This window comes from Agrilus planipennis, unplaced genomic scaffold, assembly GCF_000699045.2.
Source record: "Agrilus planipennis isolate EAB-ADULT unplaced genomic scaffold, Apla_2.0 scaffold69, whole genome shotgun sequence".
NCBI lineage: Eukaryota > Metazoa > Arthropoda > Insecta > Coleoptera > Buprestidae > Agrilus > Agrilus planipennis.
Window position 1 is genome coordinate 538,213 of NW_020438962.1, and position 17,754 is coordinate 555,966.

Sequence of the window (17,754 nt, forward strand, 5' to 3'; positions counted from 1 at the left end):
ATAAATTCACATTTGTTTTAATTAAAAAAAAATTGTATATATATTTTTGAGAAATCTGGTCTGACAAAGTTTATTTGCAATAGACGAAGTAGAGTTTGTAAAGATTTTCTGAGAACATTTTATACCTCGGGGGAAGCGCAACAAATTTAATTTATTGCTCGAATCTCTGGCAAAAATTTACGTCGAAAGTATTAAGATGGCAAGTGTTTACATAATGCGGGCATCATGGGGCAAACTTATTTATTAATTTTTGAAAAGGTAGCGGCTTGTACAAATTAGAAAAATAACCCGATAGATGCACTTGACGGTGCTTGCGTACTTATCTCTATAACGTCCGATTTTTCGATTTTTTATGCTGGAGTTCGATTTATTTTTTCTGGACAAGCGCAAATACACATTTAGTCTTTCATCTAGAACTCGGCCGGAAGTTCATAGAAATATTAAGATGTGAAGACGTTCGAAAAAATCGAACGAAAATAAATGCTCGATCATATAAACTTCTCAACGAAAATATTTAAAACATTATTCATTTAACCGTCAACTGTAGCTTTGACCGATGAAACGTTTAAATTAGTTATTAAAGTCCATATTAATGATTGATTTATTTAAAATAACCAGAGGTAGGTAAGTAACATATAAATTAAATTGGAAGCTTTGTTTTTTATAATTCTTAGTCAGATAAGTCAGGACGGAAGGAGTAGTAGGGATATAAAACAGGATATCGCAGAGTCGTGTCGCCTTCAATAAAAAGAAGTCACTTTTATGGTCGCCAACGGTTGTTTAAGAAATTCGAAAAGGATTGTTAAAGGTGTATGTTTGGAGCGCGGCGCTGTACGGGTGCGAAACATGGACGGTGAGCGCGGCGGAAGCGTTTGGAATGTGGTGTTACCTGCGAATAATGAGGATACCGTGGACATAGAAGGTTAGAAATGAAGAGGTATTGAAAAGAATAGGAGAACAGAGGACTCTATGGAAGTCAATAAGGAATAGGCGAGATAGGTTAGTAGGACACCTTCTCAGGCATGAAGGTCTAGTCAGAGACATATTAGAGGCAAAAACAGCAGTTAAGAGGGGTAGAGGTACAAGGCGTGGATGTGCGTGTCCAACCAGTGTTAAGCCTGACGACCTTATGATGCTGAAATTCCGATAAGCTTCTGTTATAAAAATACGGAACCACATGCAGAAGCGTATGTGAAAATGTATGCGGAACTTTCGTAATTGCGGAAGTGAAAGCAGAGGTCTGTTGCAATGCTAGTGTAGATAGCGTGATTTGCGACTCACATTGTGCATGCAAAAAACGAGAGAGACGGGGAGAGAAAGAGTAGGCGTTCACATGAAACATTAAAAGTTCATTTCGTCGTCTAAAAAGCGTGCACAAATAGTGAACTGAAGGTTTGCTGGAAGGTTGTCTTTAGGCCTTTGATTAAAGCTCTCGGACGGGTTCTGCTATTGAACCTGCTGGCGCTGTATCCCATCGTAATGTGCCGACAGTGCTCTATGCGAACAAAAGAAACGAATTATGAAAACGTATTACTATTTCACTTTCCCGTCACGTATATTGTATGCAGCCATGTGTGGGACAAGCATGGAGAACCAAAGTGAAATTAAAAATGATATTCCAGATAAAAAATACATGGCGGACCTTTTGATTTTAATTACTCAAAAAAAACAATAGGAATGTCTACTTCTATGTCCGCAGTAGCTTCAAAAACCATACAAGCCAAGTTTCAAAAAGAAACTAATCACATTGCTACATCCCTTGGAAAATTTAAAACATTTTTTAATCTAATCTCTAATCTTTAAATAATATCTAGGTCTACTTTCATTCCTCCTAACTCCCGTTTCTGCTACTAACATGTTTCTGACTAGACCTTCGTGCCTGAGAAAGTGTCTTACTAACCTCGCCTATGTCTTACTGACTTCCATAGAGTCCTCAGTTCTATTATTTCTAATACCTCTTCATTTCTAAACTTCTCTATCCACGCTATCCTCATCATTCGCCTGTATCACCACATTTCGAACGCTTCTAACCTTTTCTTTTCTGCAGTGCCCACCGTCCATGTTTTGCACCTGTACAGCGCCGCGCTCCAAACAAACGCTTCTAACAATCTTTTTCGAATTTTTAAATTAATCGTTCCGTGAACATAGAAGTGACTTCTTTTTATTGAAGACGACACAAACCTGCACTATCCTCTGCTTTATATCGTTACTACTACTCCTACCGTCTTGATTTATCTGACTTCCTAGATACTTAAAATCAGCCACTTCTTCTAATCTTTCGTTTAATTTATTTTCCCTTTGACATTGTTAGTTACTTAATAGTGGATTAATATGCAATATTAATTTGAAATCATTTTTTCGATTTTTAATTTTCCCACTACAAACTACCTAAAATTAATGACGGAAAAATTGTTGCTGTTGTCACACAACTCCGCCGGGATTCGAACCCGGGATCTTTGGCTTTACGCACCAATGTTCTGAGCACTAAACCACACGAGGTGACAACAACAACCACGACCAACTTAATTATATATATTAAATATATGTAGTTTAGTGGTCAGAATATTGGTGCGTAAAGCCAAAGGTCCCAGGTTCGATTCCCGGCGGGGAAGCAACAACTTTTCTTTCATTAATTTGAGGTAGTTTGTAGTGGTTAAATAAAAAATCGAAAAAAATAATTTCAAATTAATATCGCATTATTTTCCCCTGCAATCCAGTATCATTAACCATGGCCGGGACCCTTGACTGGATGTATTTGTGTAAGACAAGTACGTATACGTATATACACTTGGGCTAGTCTTGCGGTTATTATTTATTGCAAATTGTACTAATATTCACATAAATCCTGTAGAAATTTATGGAAGATAATTGCTTTATTTCATCATGATTATTACACCGTCATCACTATTATTTGTTGTCCTGACGCGGAAAAATTGGTTGGGACAACCTTTTCGTGGTGTGATATATTAAATGATGAATTTTTTAGTCGCGTCACGGATTATTTCTGTACACGTGTTTGTCTCCTATGTAATTATTTAATGTCCCATTTTTTTTTTTGCTGTCGCAGGTTGCGTTGTCTCGCCCTGTCGATATTTTTTTCTCTGGTGACATTATAGGCGTACGGTATCGGTCGATGTGTTAAACCACAAATCATCTTAAACAAATCCTGGATGAGTGCCAGCTGTGTCTAGTGGCGCTTTTGAAACAATGCAGGAATTTGATATTTATTTATCGATAGCACTCTTCTGTACAAGACCCTTTTTGATCAAATAGATAGATGTTCATCCCGGGAGGTCCTTCGGGCTGTTTTATTTACCATGTAACTGAATTTTTTGTTAAGGGAAGAAAATTTCAGTGCTTCTAGAATGATTTGTTTTTTTTTTACGAAATAAATTATTTATTACAGGCGCGCTACATACGTATATATACAAAGGATATTGTCAACATAATTTCCAATTATAAGGACTATAGGGTTTATCCATTTAATTAGAAGCGTGGGTTTTTTTAATAAAGGAGATGATAATACGTGCCGAAGTCTGATTACAAATAATTTCCAGGAATGAAAGTCGAGTACCTAAAAAAGAAAATTCTGTTGTTAAGTTGTTATCATCACAAGTTCCTGAAATTCCAGAAGGGATACTTTAACTAGAGGTAGTCTGGCTTTTTCCGTAAAAGAAAAACAAGAAAATTCCTGACTTGAAAATGTACAGTTTCTCTGCAAGAGCTCCGTTAAAAATTATAGCGTCAAGTTCAGATTATGGAAAGCGCCTTTCTAAAAGCTCCCCGACTAGGTAAATGCGAAGAAAATGGGAACTTGTTATATTCTCACGGTTCGTAAATTATAGCAATGCCGCTTGTCAGGTAAAATTTATGCCGGAAATGTTCCCACGACTCCCTTCCCGACTTCCGGTATCACGGACGATTTTACGAATGCTATCTATAAGTAACTTTTTATTAACTGCCATTCTTTAATTATTATTAAAATGATACAGTGATAGGCTGATTCGTTTTTGAGGCATACCATTAGATTCTTTGTAAAATTTTAAGGCATTTTTTACTTTGTAGGTTTTCGATCCGACGTATAGTTACGGAGATACGGACAATTAAAGATCAGACCAATCGAAGCACGCTGCAAGTAGAAGTAGGTGAGTCGCCGCCTATGACTGTTGTATCGGCTACTGCAGCTTGCAGAGCGCTAACTGTATTCTGATTCGTTGACCTTTAGTAGTCAATAACTCGCTTATTTCGCGACGGATTGAAAAAATGAAAAGGAAAATGTTCTTTAGAATTTTACAAAGAATCCAACCCTATATATCTTTGTATATTATGTTTGGTATATACTATTCCAAGTGGTAACCCATAATTTTTTATATAGTGCATTGAAAAAGGTAGTTTCTTCATGTAGGGCGTGATGATTCCTCCTGAATCGATTCCAGGATGCACCCACTAACATTATTACATTTGTTTGTCTACATGGATTTCCATTTGGAAATTCGACGAAATTAAAACGATTCAGTGCTAATAGTTTGCGCCGATATTGACGAAGAACCAAACTCAAACAACGCAATAAACAAAACGAAAATTAAATTCTCTCTACGTTATTCATTTGTCTTTAAATTCATATTTATTTTACATGTGAAACAAATATGGTGTACATACTCAGTTACATCATGAGTTAATAATAATAATAATCCCTTAATTATTTAATAATGTTATTTGATGATGTCTACAATTATTAATTAATCAATTTATTTGCATTTCGCGGTTGTATGAACAGTCAATTAATCCTCTCCAGCGGGACCGGATTATCTACGAAATTTTGTCAATATTGATAAAGCTCCAAGCGTTTTGTTTGTAGTTTCCTTCATAATATGAATTTTTGATTTTAATTTTGACGCCAGCTCTGAGAGATCCTCATGTTTTCCACTTCAATTTTACAATTTGTTATAGTCAGTTCACTTAGAGAAAAGTACACGACTCCACATCGATGTGGAGGCTGGCCGTTTGGGCTTTGATCGGAAACATCTGACGGTAAGCGACTACCTATATTCCGGAGACCCGCCTACATTTGTGTGCATAATTCACGCTGTACTTTTCTCTATGTGAACGGACTATAATCATAAAAATCAGCACATTAGGAGAAGATAATATATAAACATTGGTCATTATCTTTTGGAGAATTAAGCTTCATATGAGCTTTACGGTAACAAACACACAGACAGAATGAACAGTAGATTCAACTGTTTTTATATGTAAAGATAAAGAAGAAGAAGCTTCTGTTGAGTTTCTTTTATTTTGGCGTTAGTAACAAAACAAGTTCCAGCAGTGTGTGCTGTTGGAGGAATAAGAAGAACAAAATGCTCTGTTTGTTGCTGCGAGTCAGAGGGAGAAAGAGCATTGGAATATTTATGTGATGTTAGATGTTAAACTATATCCTTTTTACAGAAAGATGTCGCTGTTAAGAGAGAAAAGGATTGCAGTTTTAGCTTTGCCGGTTGAAATCATGACTACAAAGTCGCTCTAGAACATGGAACGTAAGCGATCATTCAGGAGAAGGAAACAGCGGAAACCTTTCTCTGAAAAATGCAAGGACTATTTACGGAAGTTTGCCGCCTTTATGTTTAGCAACGTCGGAATTATCGGCTTGGTGGTGAGTTTTATTAGATACGTTTCTCATAAGTCCAAATGGCTTCAGACCGGACGTATTATTTCGTATTATCATTGAATATTACATTTATTCAGTAAAAGTGACCTAAAAGAATAAGGAAAGGGTGGCGTCAGGATTCCTTTTTAACCCCAACAACAGAGATTATCAGAAATACGAAGAAACATAATAAATTCTCTTCAATATTTGAATATAGGATTGATGATAGACAATATAACAGGTCAATTGAAAAGTCCCCGGCCTAAAATAGTAAACCACATTTTTTTTGCAAAATTCGTTTTTTTTATTCAACATAATTCCCTTCAAGGGTGATACACTGATTATAGCGATCCTCCAACTTTTCGATACCATTTTTGTAGTACGATTTGTCCTTTGCTTCAAAATAGGCCTCAGTTTCGGCGATCACCTCTTCATTCGACGAAAATTTTTTCCCAACGAGCATTCTTTTGAGATCTGAGAACAGGAAGTAGTCGCTGGGGGCCAGATCTGGAGAATACGGTGGATGCGGAAGCAATTCGAAGCCCAATTCATGAATTTTTGCCATCGTTTTCACTGACTTGTGAGACGGTGCATTGTCTCGGTGAAGCAGGACTTTCTTTTTCTGCAAATGCGGTCGTTTCTCGGCGATTTCGTCCTTCAAACGGTCCAATAACGCTATGTAATAGTCGCTGTTGATGGTCCTTCCTTTTTCAAGGTAGTCAATGAAAATTATTCCACGCGCATCCCAAAATACAGACGCCATAACCTTGCCAGCCGACTGTTGCGTTTTTGCACGCTTTGGAGCGGGTTCATCGTGTGCAGTCCACTCCGATGACTGTCGATTGGACTTCGGAGTGAAATGATGGAGCCATGTTTCATCCATTGTCACATATCGACGCAAAGACCCGGGTTCATTACGCGTGATCATCTTCAAATACTGCTCTGAATCATCAACTCGTCGTTGTTTTTGGTCAAAAGTGAGCTCGCGCGGCACCCACTTTGCACAGAGCTTTCTCATACCCAAATATTCGTGAATGATGTGATGTGTACGTTCCGTTGATATCTGTAGGGTGTCTGCTATTACATTCAATTTCAATTTACGGTCATTCAAAATCATTTTGTGGATTTTTTTAATGTTTTCGTCCGTAACAGCCTCTTTTGGGCGTCCACTGCGTTCACCGTCTTCGGTGCTCATTTCACCACGTCTAAACTTAGCATACCAATCCTTGATGGTTGATTTTCCTGGGGCAGTGTCCGGAAATTCGTTATCAAGCCAAGTTTTTGCTTCAACTGTATTTTTTCCCTTCAAAAAGCAATATTTTATCAACACGCGAAATTCCTTTTTATCCATTTTTTTCACAATAATAAAAGTTGCTTCACTAAAAATGCTATAATTCACAAACTAATGATCCGACAGCCGTCAAATTTATAGACGCGTCTTTTGGAGGTTAGGACTAACTGAAAATCATATGGATTTAGTTCTGGTGCCGCTATTTATGTGTCAGGCCGGGGACTTTTCAATTGACCCTAGTATGTCCATTTAACATGACCCATTGTACATAATCCTTAAGGTAGTCAAGTTGGTCTAATTTAGAGTAACCTGCCCTAACTCCTAATTAATTTAGCCTACTAGACGCTACTTGTTACTAATCAGTGAATATTATAATTTCAGTTTTTTGATTTGATAATATTTCAATAAATTCATTTGAATATTTTAAATGAATTACAGGTGCACGCATTTATTATTTTGAACATTTCAATTTAGTTGTATCTCTCCCAGCTAATAATTTTAATTACTTATACAGGGTGTAACAGAAATAAGTGCCCAGTTTGCCTGTAGGAGATGACAGAGCACTATAAAACATGAAAATTAAGTAAATGTTTGTGTGTCCAAATGTCACTGTTTTCGAGAAAAACGCACTTGAAAGTATTTGTTTTTTATTTGTTAGATTAGATTAAGTGTGATTTAGCAATACAACATCAATTATTAGTGCACGCCAGTCACTGAAGAACAGTTGTTACAATAATATGATACGATACATATTTACGGGTTTAAACTATATCGCGTGGCAATTTTTAAAATAACAGTTGCTGCATCCTTATCATTTGCAGCGAGCACAAGTCTTTCTTGAAACTGATTTTCAACCGCGAGTGGATTCGTGCCGATGGTTTGTAAAGAAAAGTACTATATAGCCTTAAGTTTACTTAATACAAAGCTCCCACAAAAAGGTAACACCCCTTTCCAGTACCTCATTGTGTAGAAAATTGGATTAAGGAAATTACAATTATCATCGATGTAGCTGCAAAGTTTTTATAGTATTAAATTGTTCAGTTCCTATTAGACACTTATGTTGCCAATTCACACCCACAGGACATGCTTCCGCTAGTATGTTATTGTAATTTCCTTAAAAAAAAGTTTTGCGCTTAACCAGGCTACTAAACTCATCGTACTGTTATTTATTGCATCTACTTTAAACCCTCCTACAATACTCGGCACCTATTTCTTTTACACCCTGTAGATAACGTTCGGGATATTGGTTATTTCGAAATAATAAATAATTATTAGTTTTATCAATTTCTGTTATTTATTAAGTGTAGATTAATGCGATTATGTAAGCCATTGTTTCCAAAAACTGCATCACCTGTCCACCAGGCATAAAGTAATAAAATCCGATATACGCTATACACACAGTTATACGCATGTATATATAAATGTAATCTAAAAAGACATCCAAATCGCTTATCGAAAACTAATTGATTATTATTTGGAATTGGTGTGGCGATTGGGGCCGATTTTTAATTAATTTTTGCAAAGAACTGGAACAGACTAATACAAAAACAATAATTAAAACCAGCAACTCGCTTTATTAATTCTCTTTCCTCGCGATGCCCGCATTATTCATGGTCAGGAATTTTAATTTCCACAAAACGCATGCTCCTACCTACTGGGATTAGTGTGCGAACACCATATTAATAAGTGACGTTACCTCACACATGTACAGTGTCGTACACCTATGTACAAATACGCGGTACATACTATTCAGTATTCAGAGATTGAACTTAATTAGTTTAGGGAATGTCAAAATTTTCAACTCTGCAAGTATGGCGCTTAATGAAAAATTCTAGTAATTCATCATGCAGCATGCGAACGAAAATTCCAGTGGTTTCAGGTAATCGAATCAAACATTATTCAAAAGAGCAAATTCTACGAACAAATTGTCTAACTTTCGACGATTTAGTTAAATTTTATTCTATTCTAACCAAACCACATCATGTAGTGTAGTCTAACCTACTTTATTTTCGTCTACGTAACTACACTGCAGCTTATCCTTTTTTAATCCTGTCTACTTTAACCCTCAAACAATCCTTATCCTTTTAGGGTGGGTAATCTGTCTAAATTACTGATCATGTAAATTGGGTTGTCTATATACATGTGACACTACGTATGACGGGTTGTCCACACGTGCATCTTGGGTTGTCTACATGTAACATTGTATCTTGGGTTGTCTATATGCGAAACTGATTTCAGGTAGGATACACCATAGCAGGCGCCTTCATTTTTACATCTATTGAAGGCCATACAGAACAAGAAGTGAAAATAAATATTCTTACAAGTCGTAATCAAACAATAAATCGACTTTGGGAGGTGACGTACAATCTGAACGTTCTGTATAAAGAAACTTGGCGAAACGCTGTCGAAATTGAATTGTTTAAATATCAGAAAGATATTATTGAAGCAGCTAGAAATGGTTACGATGGGTCTGATGATGTAGACGAATTTAAACAGTGGCGTTTTGCAGGTGGATTTTTATATTCGTTAACTGTGATAACAACTATTGGTAAGTAAACACAAAAATATTGTAATATTTTTACTGAATACGGTCCTGTCGTAACAACTATAGGGTTGTTCGGAAAGTCATTTAGTGTTTTTTTTTGTGGAAATGAAAGACAGTTTTCGTATAATAAACAAATACTTTATTAAATTATATATTGACCGTTCTGGTCCAACACCTTTTGCCATCTTTCTGGTAGTAGCATAATTCCACGCTCATAAAATTTTTGGTCTTTGCTGGCAAAAAACTGATCGAGGAGGTTTTTGACCTCCTCATTTGAGGTGAAGGTTTTACCGTCTAAAAAATTTTGGAGTGACCGGAACAAATAATAATCCGATGGTGCCAGGTCTGGAGAATATGGTGGGTGTAGCATTGTATCCCATTCAAGCTGTAAAAGCTTTTGGCGAGTGACCAAACTTGTGTGAGGTCTCGCGTTGTCTTGGTGAAACACTACACCTTTCCTGTTGATTAGTTCTGACCTTTTCTGTTGAAGTGCATCATTCAGTTTGTCCAGCTGATGACAGTAGACTTCCGAATTAATCGTTGTGTTATCCGGTAAAAGCTCAAAAAAAACGATTCCTTTAAAATCCCACCAAACAGACAGCATCACCTTTTTTTGGTGAATATCGGCTTTGGAAATGGTTTGAGCCGGTTCATCTTTTTTGCTCCATGACCTCTTGCGTTTGACGTTGTTGTATACAACCCATTTTTCGTCCCCAGTGATGATGCGCTTCAAAAACGGATCATTTTCGTGACGTTTGAGAAGCGAATCCCAGACGTCAATGCGGCGACACAGATCTCTCTCTGTGAGAACATGGGGACCCCATACATCGAGCTTCGAGGATAATCCCAGGCCTTTCAAGTGGTCATAAACTGTTGAATTTGATAAATTTAACCTCAATCCGATCTCACGTGTTGTTATTCGCCGGTTCACATCAACCAATGCCTTTATCGCGTCTTTATCAGCTTCAACCGGCCTTCCCGAACGTGGTGCATCTTCGACATCAAAATTGCCGGATCGAAATTTAGCAAACTAGTTCTAGCACTGGCGTACTGTCAACACACCTTCCCCATACAGATCAGTCAATCTCTTTCTGGCTTGAACAGCATTTTTACCCTTTCTGTAGTAAAACAGTAAGATATGTCGAAAATGCTGCTTATCGCTCTCCATATTTAAAAGGGCACCAACCAAAAACTACTGCGTAGAATTAATTGGAATTTTTCACACACAAGCCTTGCTATATGAGCTCTCAAAGCATATAAAAATTATACGGCTTAAATGTGAAGTTGGGTGCAAAAGAATACAATTAAATCCTCTGTCGGAAAAAACGAAATGACTTTCCGAACAACCCGATAGATGAATGTAATCATGTAATGCAAATCAACCGAACATATAAATTACACATTTTATTTTGAATGTGTGGAATATATATTCCTTTAACGAATAAAGAAATGAGTTTTACGTTTGAAGGCTATTTTCGATGTCTGTTCCCAATTGTCCCAAAAAAAGTTAGGTGTTCATTGTCGGATGATTTTTCATCAGTTACCCCCGTTAAGTTAGATAAAGGGTTCATTTTTGTGTGGATGTTTCGAGACCGTTCCCATTGTCTACACTAATAAAGAATGATTGTCTCCCTCTCTCTTCATTGTGACTGGGACCTTATAATTTTTAAAGATAGCGGCCCGTTTTAGGTTTCAACCCCGAATTAAGAACAGTAATTAACGCCAGTTTGCTACGAAATAACGGTCGCAATAAGGCCAGAGTTTCTACTCTAAATGTAACATTATTAAACCAAAGCGGAAGATTTTAATGGTGTACGGGGTCTATTCAAAAAGTATTTTTTGTTTTCCGCGAGTTACGTATATTCCATTTTCGATTTTTTTTTGTGTGAAAAACAAAATTAAATGCGTGGATACATTCCGAATGTTGACTGTAGCATATGGTGAAGTTACCTCGAACCGAAGCAACATTTATCGATGATACAAAACGTTCTCAGAGGCCTGACAAGATGATGATTCGTCGAGAAGTTGCTGAGGACCTAAACGGATTGATTGGCTCCTGCCATTCGATTTTTGCCAATGATTTGGGCATGAGACGGGTCGCCGCGAAATTCGTACCAAAAACAGCATCGCATTAACATTGCTAAGGAGCTGTTGGACTCTGTCCGCGACGACCCAAATTTACTCCAGAGGATCATAACTGATGACGAATCATGGGTTTATGGTTATGGCGTGGAAACCAAAGCTCAATCATCCCAATGAAAGCTGCCGCACGATCCAAGACCGAAAAAAGCGCGCCAAGTTAGGTCGAATGTGCAGGTTTTGCTTACGGTTTTCTTCGATTGCAGGGGCGTGGTGCATCATAAGTTCTTGCCACAGGGTAGAACGGTTAATAAGGAATATCACCTGCAAGTTATGTCCACTTTGCACGAAGCAATCGCTCGGATTTGTGGAAAAACAAAAATTGATACCATGATAACGCCCTTGGTCACACATCGTTGCTTGTGCGTGAATTTTTTGGCCAAAAACAACATACTAATAATGCCGCAGCCACCGTATTCCCCAGATCTGACCCCCTGTGACTTTTTTTGGTTTCCGAAACTGAAGAAGCCCATGAAAAGACGACGCTACGCTACGATTGGGGAGATAAAGACGGCATGGAAGGAGGAGCTGAACAAGATCACAAAAAAATATTTTTTTAAGTGCTTCGAGGATTAGAAAGAACGTTGGTACAAGTGTATAATATTTGGTGGGGATTACTTTGAAGGGGACAAAATAGATATTCACAAATAATTTTTGAAAAAAACTCAAACTTCGCGATAGTTTTTGAACAGATCTCATATGCATATTACTCAATAAATTTGTGATCAGTATCCCCTTGGTTTTCCGTTTGCGGTGTTGGTAAGAAATAATTAAAACGGAGAGTGTTAAATTTTGATCCTTTTTCCTACATCTTGGCCACATTGGTAGCCCCCCGTGGCGTTTAGTAACATATTATAGGTATCATCTATTGTATTTTCATTCCGACGAATCCGTTTGGCTTGCAGCTTCGAGCGCCATGTGGACGGCCGGTGGTGATTAATAATCAAAATGATTTATTATCCCCTTCGCTTTGTAGCAAGCATATGTGCAAAGCAACCCCGTGAACCACATCTTTTTCACCCGCGTCCTAATTAGGATTTATTAGTATCTAACCACCCCCCCCCACGCCGCCCACTCACACAACACGCCACTGCGTTATTACTCTATTATTATTTATCAACCGAGTGAGAAAATTGTATTTTACATATACAAAAACAAAAGGGTTTTGTTAATTAATTTGTAATTCGTTCATCTTCATCCATGAAAAAGTTTTCAGCAATGTCAAAAAGGTAAATGAATAATCAAAAATGTAAAAATTAGTTTTTGGAATTACGGCTTAGGATTATGAAGTTTTTGGCGTCAAAGTCTCCTTTCTAGTCTTTTCAATCTCCCTATGCCTTGTATAGAGATTATAGGGATGCTATTTCTTGGAAGACAGTTGTAAATTCATTATTCATGGTGGAGTTAACTTATTTTGAAAATTAATGTAGTTGTCATTCCTTGGCCGATTAACTGTACAACCCCCGTCTATAAATTTCTTCGTGTAATTCGCTAACATTCTATAAATTCGTCATGTGCCCTATATTGGTAACAATTTCGACACCCTTACAAGGGTATAAACTAGGGTAACATTTAGTTCACGATTGGACGACTGTGTCACCAATAGAGGGTTGAAATAGGATCACACAGATCAGAAATTCGATAATTTTACGGAAGGTTATAGTTCTTATCATGAATTAATTTGACAAATGAACATTCTACGCTGTAATATTAATGAATAATGAGGATGTAATTTTTGTTTTCGTATTGAGTAGAAAATAAGGTTTTTTTCAACGGCAAGACCGTTTAAAAGTTAAAAAGAAGATTAATTGTGTAACTTCAAATAGATTTTAACCTTCACATTTAAAAACAAGGCGTTCACAGAAAGTTTTAATGGTAGAAATTTCCACGCTCACCCCGTCATTAATTTTCTGTCTGGGAAATACTGTTAGAGAAATTACCTTTTAATATCGGGGCCAGTGGAAGGGTTGTACCATATTTTTTTCACGATTATCCCAAAGAAAGATGTTAAATGAGACGAAAATCAAACCCCAAGCACATAAAAAGGTATATTATACTTCGTCTGTCGCAAAACCACCTACAATTCAATGAAGATTTATTTAAAACGTTTCAAAGTTACATATAACAGAATCCCTGTAAAATTTGAAGACTTTTTGTCCTTTGCAGTTTTTTAATACAATGCTTACTTACAGAGTAATTAATAGTTAAAGATTAGCCAATAGGAACGCGTTCATGTCGCTGCAAGTTTATGACATTCGAAGCATATGCAGCGCCTACTTCTGCATGCAGCAGAGCTGGTGCCGTATGCATGCTTGAGTTTTAATTGCTGATAACTCTGTTATTACTCGTTCGAATGAAAAACTGTAAAGGAAAAAACGCCTTGGAATTTTGTAAAGAACTGCTTGGTGTTAGGTAAAATATGGATTATAAAAACGGCCACCTGTAGAACGGTTCGGAAAAATATGTATGCAAACGTGACATGGAAAAGCGAGGTTGTAATGCAGTTTTTATAACAATATTTTGACGAAACTGCCCATGAAAGTTTATATGCAGGCGCGTTGAATAAATTAAGAATAATGGAATATCTCGCTACGTTCGCTCGGTAAAAAATCGGCTTTGCGAATTTTGAAAGCATAAAAAAGAAACGAAAGAACTGTAACATTTATTACCGATACAGCTTTACATTCAAAAAGCGTCGATGTCATTTATAATTCTGATGGATTTATTTGACTGAAAGGGTAAAGCGAAGGATTATTGGAAATATGTGTTAAAAAGAAAAAAGGATGAAGCTCGCGTGCATTATTTTCAGTTCAGGAATTTGGATTTTAAGAGATTTCGAATACAAAAGTGGCGGAGGGGCCGGGAGGTAGCAGGAATTCTTTAAAAATATTTATTAACTACAACAAATTGTTTATTTGTCTTTCATGGATATTTATGTAGAAGTATCTACAAATTGAAAATATTATTTAGGTTATTATACTTCGTTTACTTTCTGTAACGATAGGCCCCTTCCAATGTCTTCGATGTGCGTTGGCAAAATTGCAGGTAGGGAGAAAAAAATTCATTATACTCTCGACTCTTATTCATTTAACATACTTTTCCATACAGTACCTGTCAAAAATTTTGTTCAGTCATGAAAAGAAATGCGAGTCTAAAACAAGCGTTAAAGGCTTTAATATGTCTTCAAATATAAATAAACATCTCGTTGATATTTTCAGTAGTAATTGGTACCAATAAAAGCACATTTGAGCAATGCAATTTTAATGGATAAAACGGTCAATTTTTCCGTGCAGTACTGTACGGATTATGCGCTCCTCACCGGTTAAGAGTATTGCCGAGAGTTGTCTCCTTTCTTGTCTGACCTAGTGGTGTTCTCTTCTACTTTGCGTCGATCAAACTGAAGGTCACTTCGCTAGAGTAACTAAACGAAGTATAGAACTGTATATATCAATTTAAGTTTGATATGCCGGACGACCACAAAAAACTAATTTTGATATCCTCGGGAACAATTTTTTTTCTGGATTACCCCTTATATTCTTTTCTGTACCTTCTACAAAGTATGTACAAAATTTGATTCCGTTTGTGTTGTTTGCCTATTTTCCTATAAATACAAAAGTAAATTTTGTCTATGTAAAATGTTAATTCCAATAACATAATTTTGGATAGTAAGACTGCGCACCATTTAAAAAATAGTTCTGTCCCTATTACCCGTAAAAGTATTTTTATTTTGCTCTAGGGTATGGTAATATACTACCCCGGACACCATGGGGTAAGGTGGCTACAATAATCTATGCCATTATTGGCATGCCGCTATTTCTACTTTATTTATCAAACATCGGTGACATAATGGCCGGCTCTTTCAAATGGATCTATGCGAAATGCTGTTTGTGCAGGTGTTGTCCGGGGGTTGCCAGACGAAGGGCTGAAAGACGGCGAAGAAGAGCCCTACAACTTAGTATCGAATATATTAATAGCAGGGTAGACAGTAGAAATAACAGCGATTTGTCCCAAGTAAGTTTCTAGTAAGGGTAGAGGTAAGGAGTTTGGTTACTAACTATTTCACTCACTAAAAATATTAAATTTTCTAACTCGGCATTCATACCATACCTGTTGCCTACACCAGCGCCATTTTGGTTCTGTTATTTACTGTTATAAGCTGGATACTTTTTCAACATTCCCCCATATGAGATAGTTCTCCTTACCACTACCCTCAATAGTTTTTATGTACCTATGTAACAAATAAATGATGAATAATAAGTTAGCATTCTGTCGGAATGTTGCAGCGTTTGATGAATTATCGCAAAAAGCGTAGACATCGCCATCTAAAGAATATTCAGTTCGACAAGTCGATATTCTTATAGACCTTGTCTAACATTTTTGATACCAATTAGCAGGGGCGAATAGGATAATGTGAACTTTTAATAAGGCGTTTTCATCTTCAAAGTTGAAATGTGTTTTAGATTACAATTCGTAACAATAAAAGACACGGCCAGGGCAGTACTAAGTGTATTTTAAGGCAGAAGTAAATTTTAATATTTTATCATTGGAAGTTAGTTAGGCAACAAGAACAATGAGAAGATCTAATTGAACTACGTAAACAGTTAACGTTTGGTTACTAACTATTCTACTCACTAAAAATATTAAATTTTCTAACTCGGCATTCATATTATACCTGTTGCCTACACCAGCGCCATTTTGGAACTGTTATTTACTATTATAGCTGGATATTTTTTCAACATTCCCCCAGATGAGATAGTTCTCCTTACCACTACCCTCAATAATTTTTATGTATGTAACAAATAAATGATGAATAATAAGTTAGCATTCTGTCGGAATGTTGCAGCGTTTGATGAATTATCGCAAAAATCGTAGACATCGCCATCTAAAGAATATTCAGTTCAACAAGTCGATATTCTTATAGATCTTGTCTAACATTTTTCATACTAGTTAGATTACAATTCGTAACAATAAAAGACACGACCAGGGCAGTACTAAGTGTATTTTAAGGCATAAGTAAATTTTAATATTGTATCATTTGAAGTTAGTTAGGCAACAAGAACAATGAGAAGATCTAATTGAACTACGTAAACAGTTAACGTTTGGTTACTAACTATTTTACTCACTAAAAATATTAAATTTTCTAACTCGGCATTCATACCATACCTGTTGCCTACACCAGCGCCATTTTGGAACTGTTATTTACTGTTATAGCTGGATACTTTTTCAACATTCCCCCAGATGAGATAGTTCTCCTTACCACTACCCTCAATAGTTTTTATGTACCTATGTAACAAATAAATGACGAATAATAAGTTAGCATTCTGTCGGAATGTTGCAGCGTTTGATGAATTATCGCAAAAAGCGTAGACATCGCCATCTAAAGAATATTCAGTTCGACAAGTCGATATTCTTATAGACCTCTTGTCTAACATTTTTCATACTAGTTAGATTACAATTCGTAACAATAAAAGACACGGCCAGGGCAGTACTAAGTGTATTTTAAGGCAGAAGTAAATTTTAATATTTTATCATTGGAAGTTAGTTAGGCAACAAGAACAATGAGAAGATCTAATTGAACTACGTAAACAGTTAACGTTTGGTTACTAACTATTCTACTCACTAAAAATATTAAATTTTCTAACTCGGCATTCATATTATACCTGTTGCCTACACCAGCGCCATTTTGGAACTGTTATTTACTATTATAGCTGGATATTTTTTCAACATTCCCCCAGATGAGATAGTTCTCCTTACCACTACCCTCAATAATTTTTATGTATGTAACAAATAAATGATGAATAATAAGTTAGCATTCTGTCGGAATGTTGCAGCGTTTGATGAATTATCGCAAAAATCGTAGACATCGCCATCTAAAGAATATTCAGTTCAACAAGTCGATATTCTTATAGATCTTGTCTAACATTTTTCATACTAGTTAGATTACAATTCGTAACAATAAAAGACACGACCAGGGCAGTACTAAGTGTATTTTAAGGCATAAGTAAAGTTTAATATTTTATCATTGGAAGTTAGTTAGGCAACAAGAACAATGAGAAGATCTAATCTTTACATAGGATAAGACATGAATTTTTATTTTCAATATGATATACTATAGGTATGAATACGTTTCTGTTG

General features: G+C 36.3%; 1 protein-coding gene across 3 annotated transcripts in view; it reads left to right on the top strand.

Moving 5' to 3' along the window:
* The window catches only part of LOC108735854 (TWiK family of potassium channels protein 7), a 31,757-nt gene that overhangs the window by 6,049 nt on the left and 7,954 nt on the right, over positions 1-17,754 (top strand). For 2 of the 3 annotated variants that reach the window (XM_025975212.1, XM_025975213.1), the window contains 3 exons: positions 5,446-5,650; positions 9,174-9,483; positions 15,356-15,630. In XM_025975212.1, coding sequence (XP_025830997.1) covers positions 5,528-5,650; positions 9,174-9,483; positions 15,356-15,630 — 708 coding nt within the window. In that variant the 5' untranslated portion in view covers positions 5,446-5,527. Of the gene's footprint in view, positions 1-4,065; positions 4,146-5,445; positions 5,651-9,173; positions 9,484-15,355; positions 15,631-17,754 lie in introns of all 3 variants that reach the window. The other variant, XM_025975214.1, reaches the window with a different exon arrangement.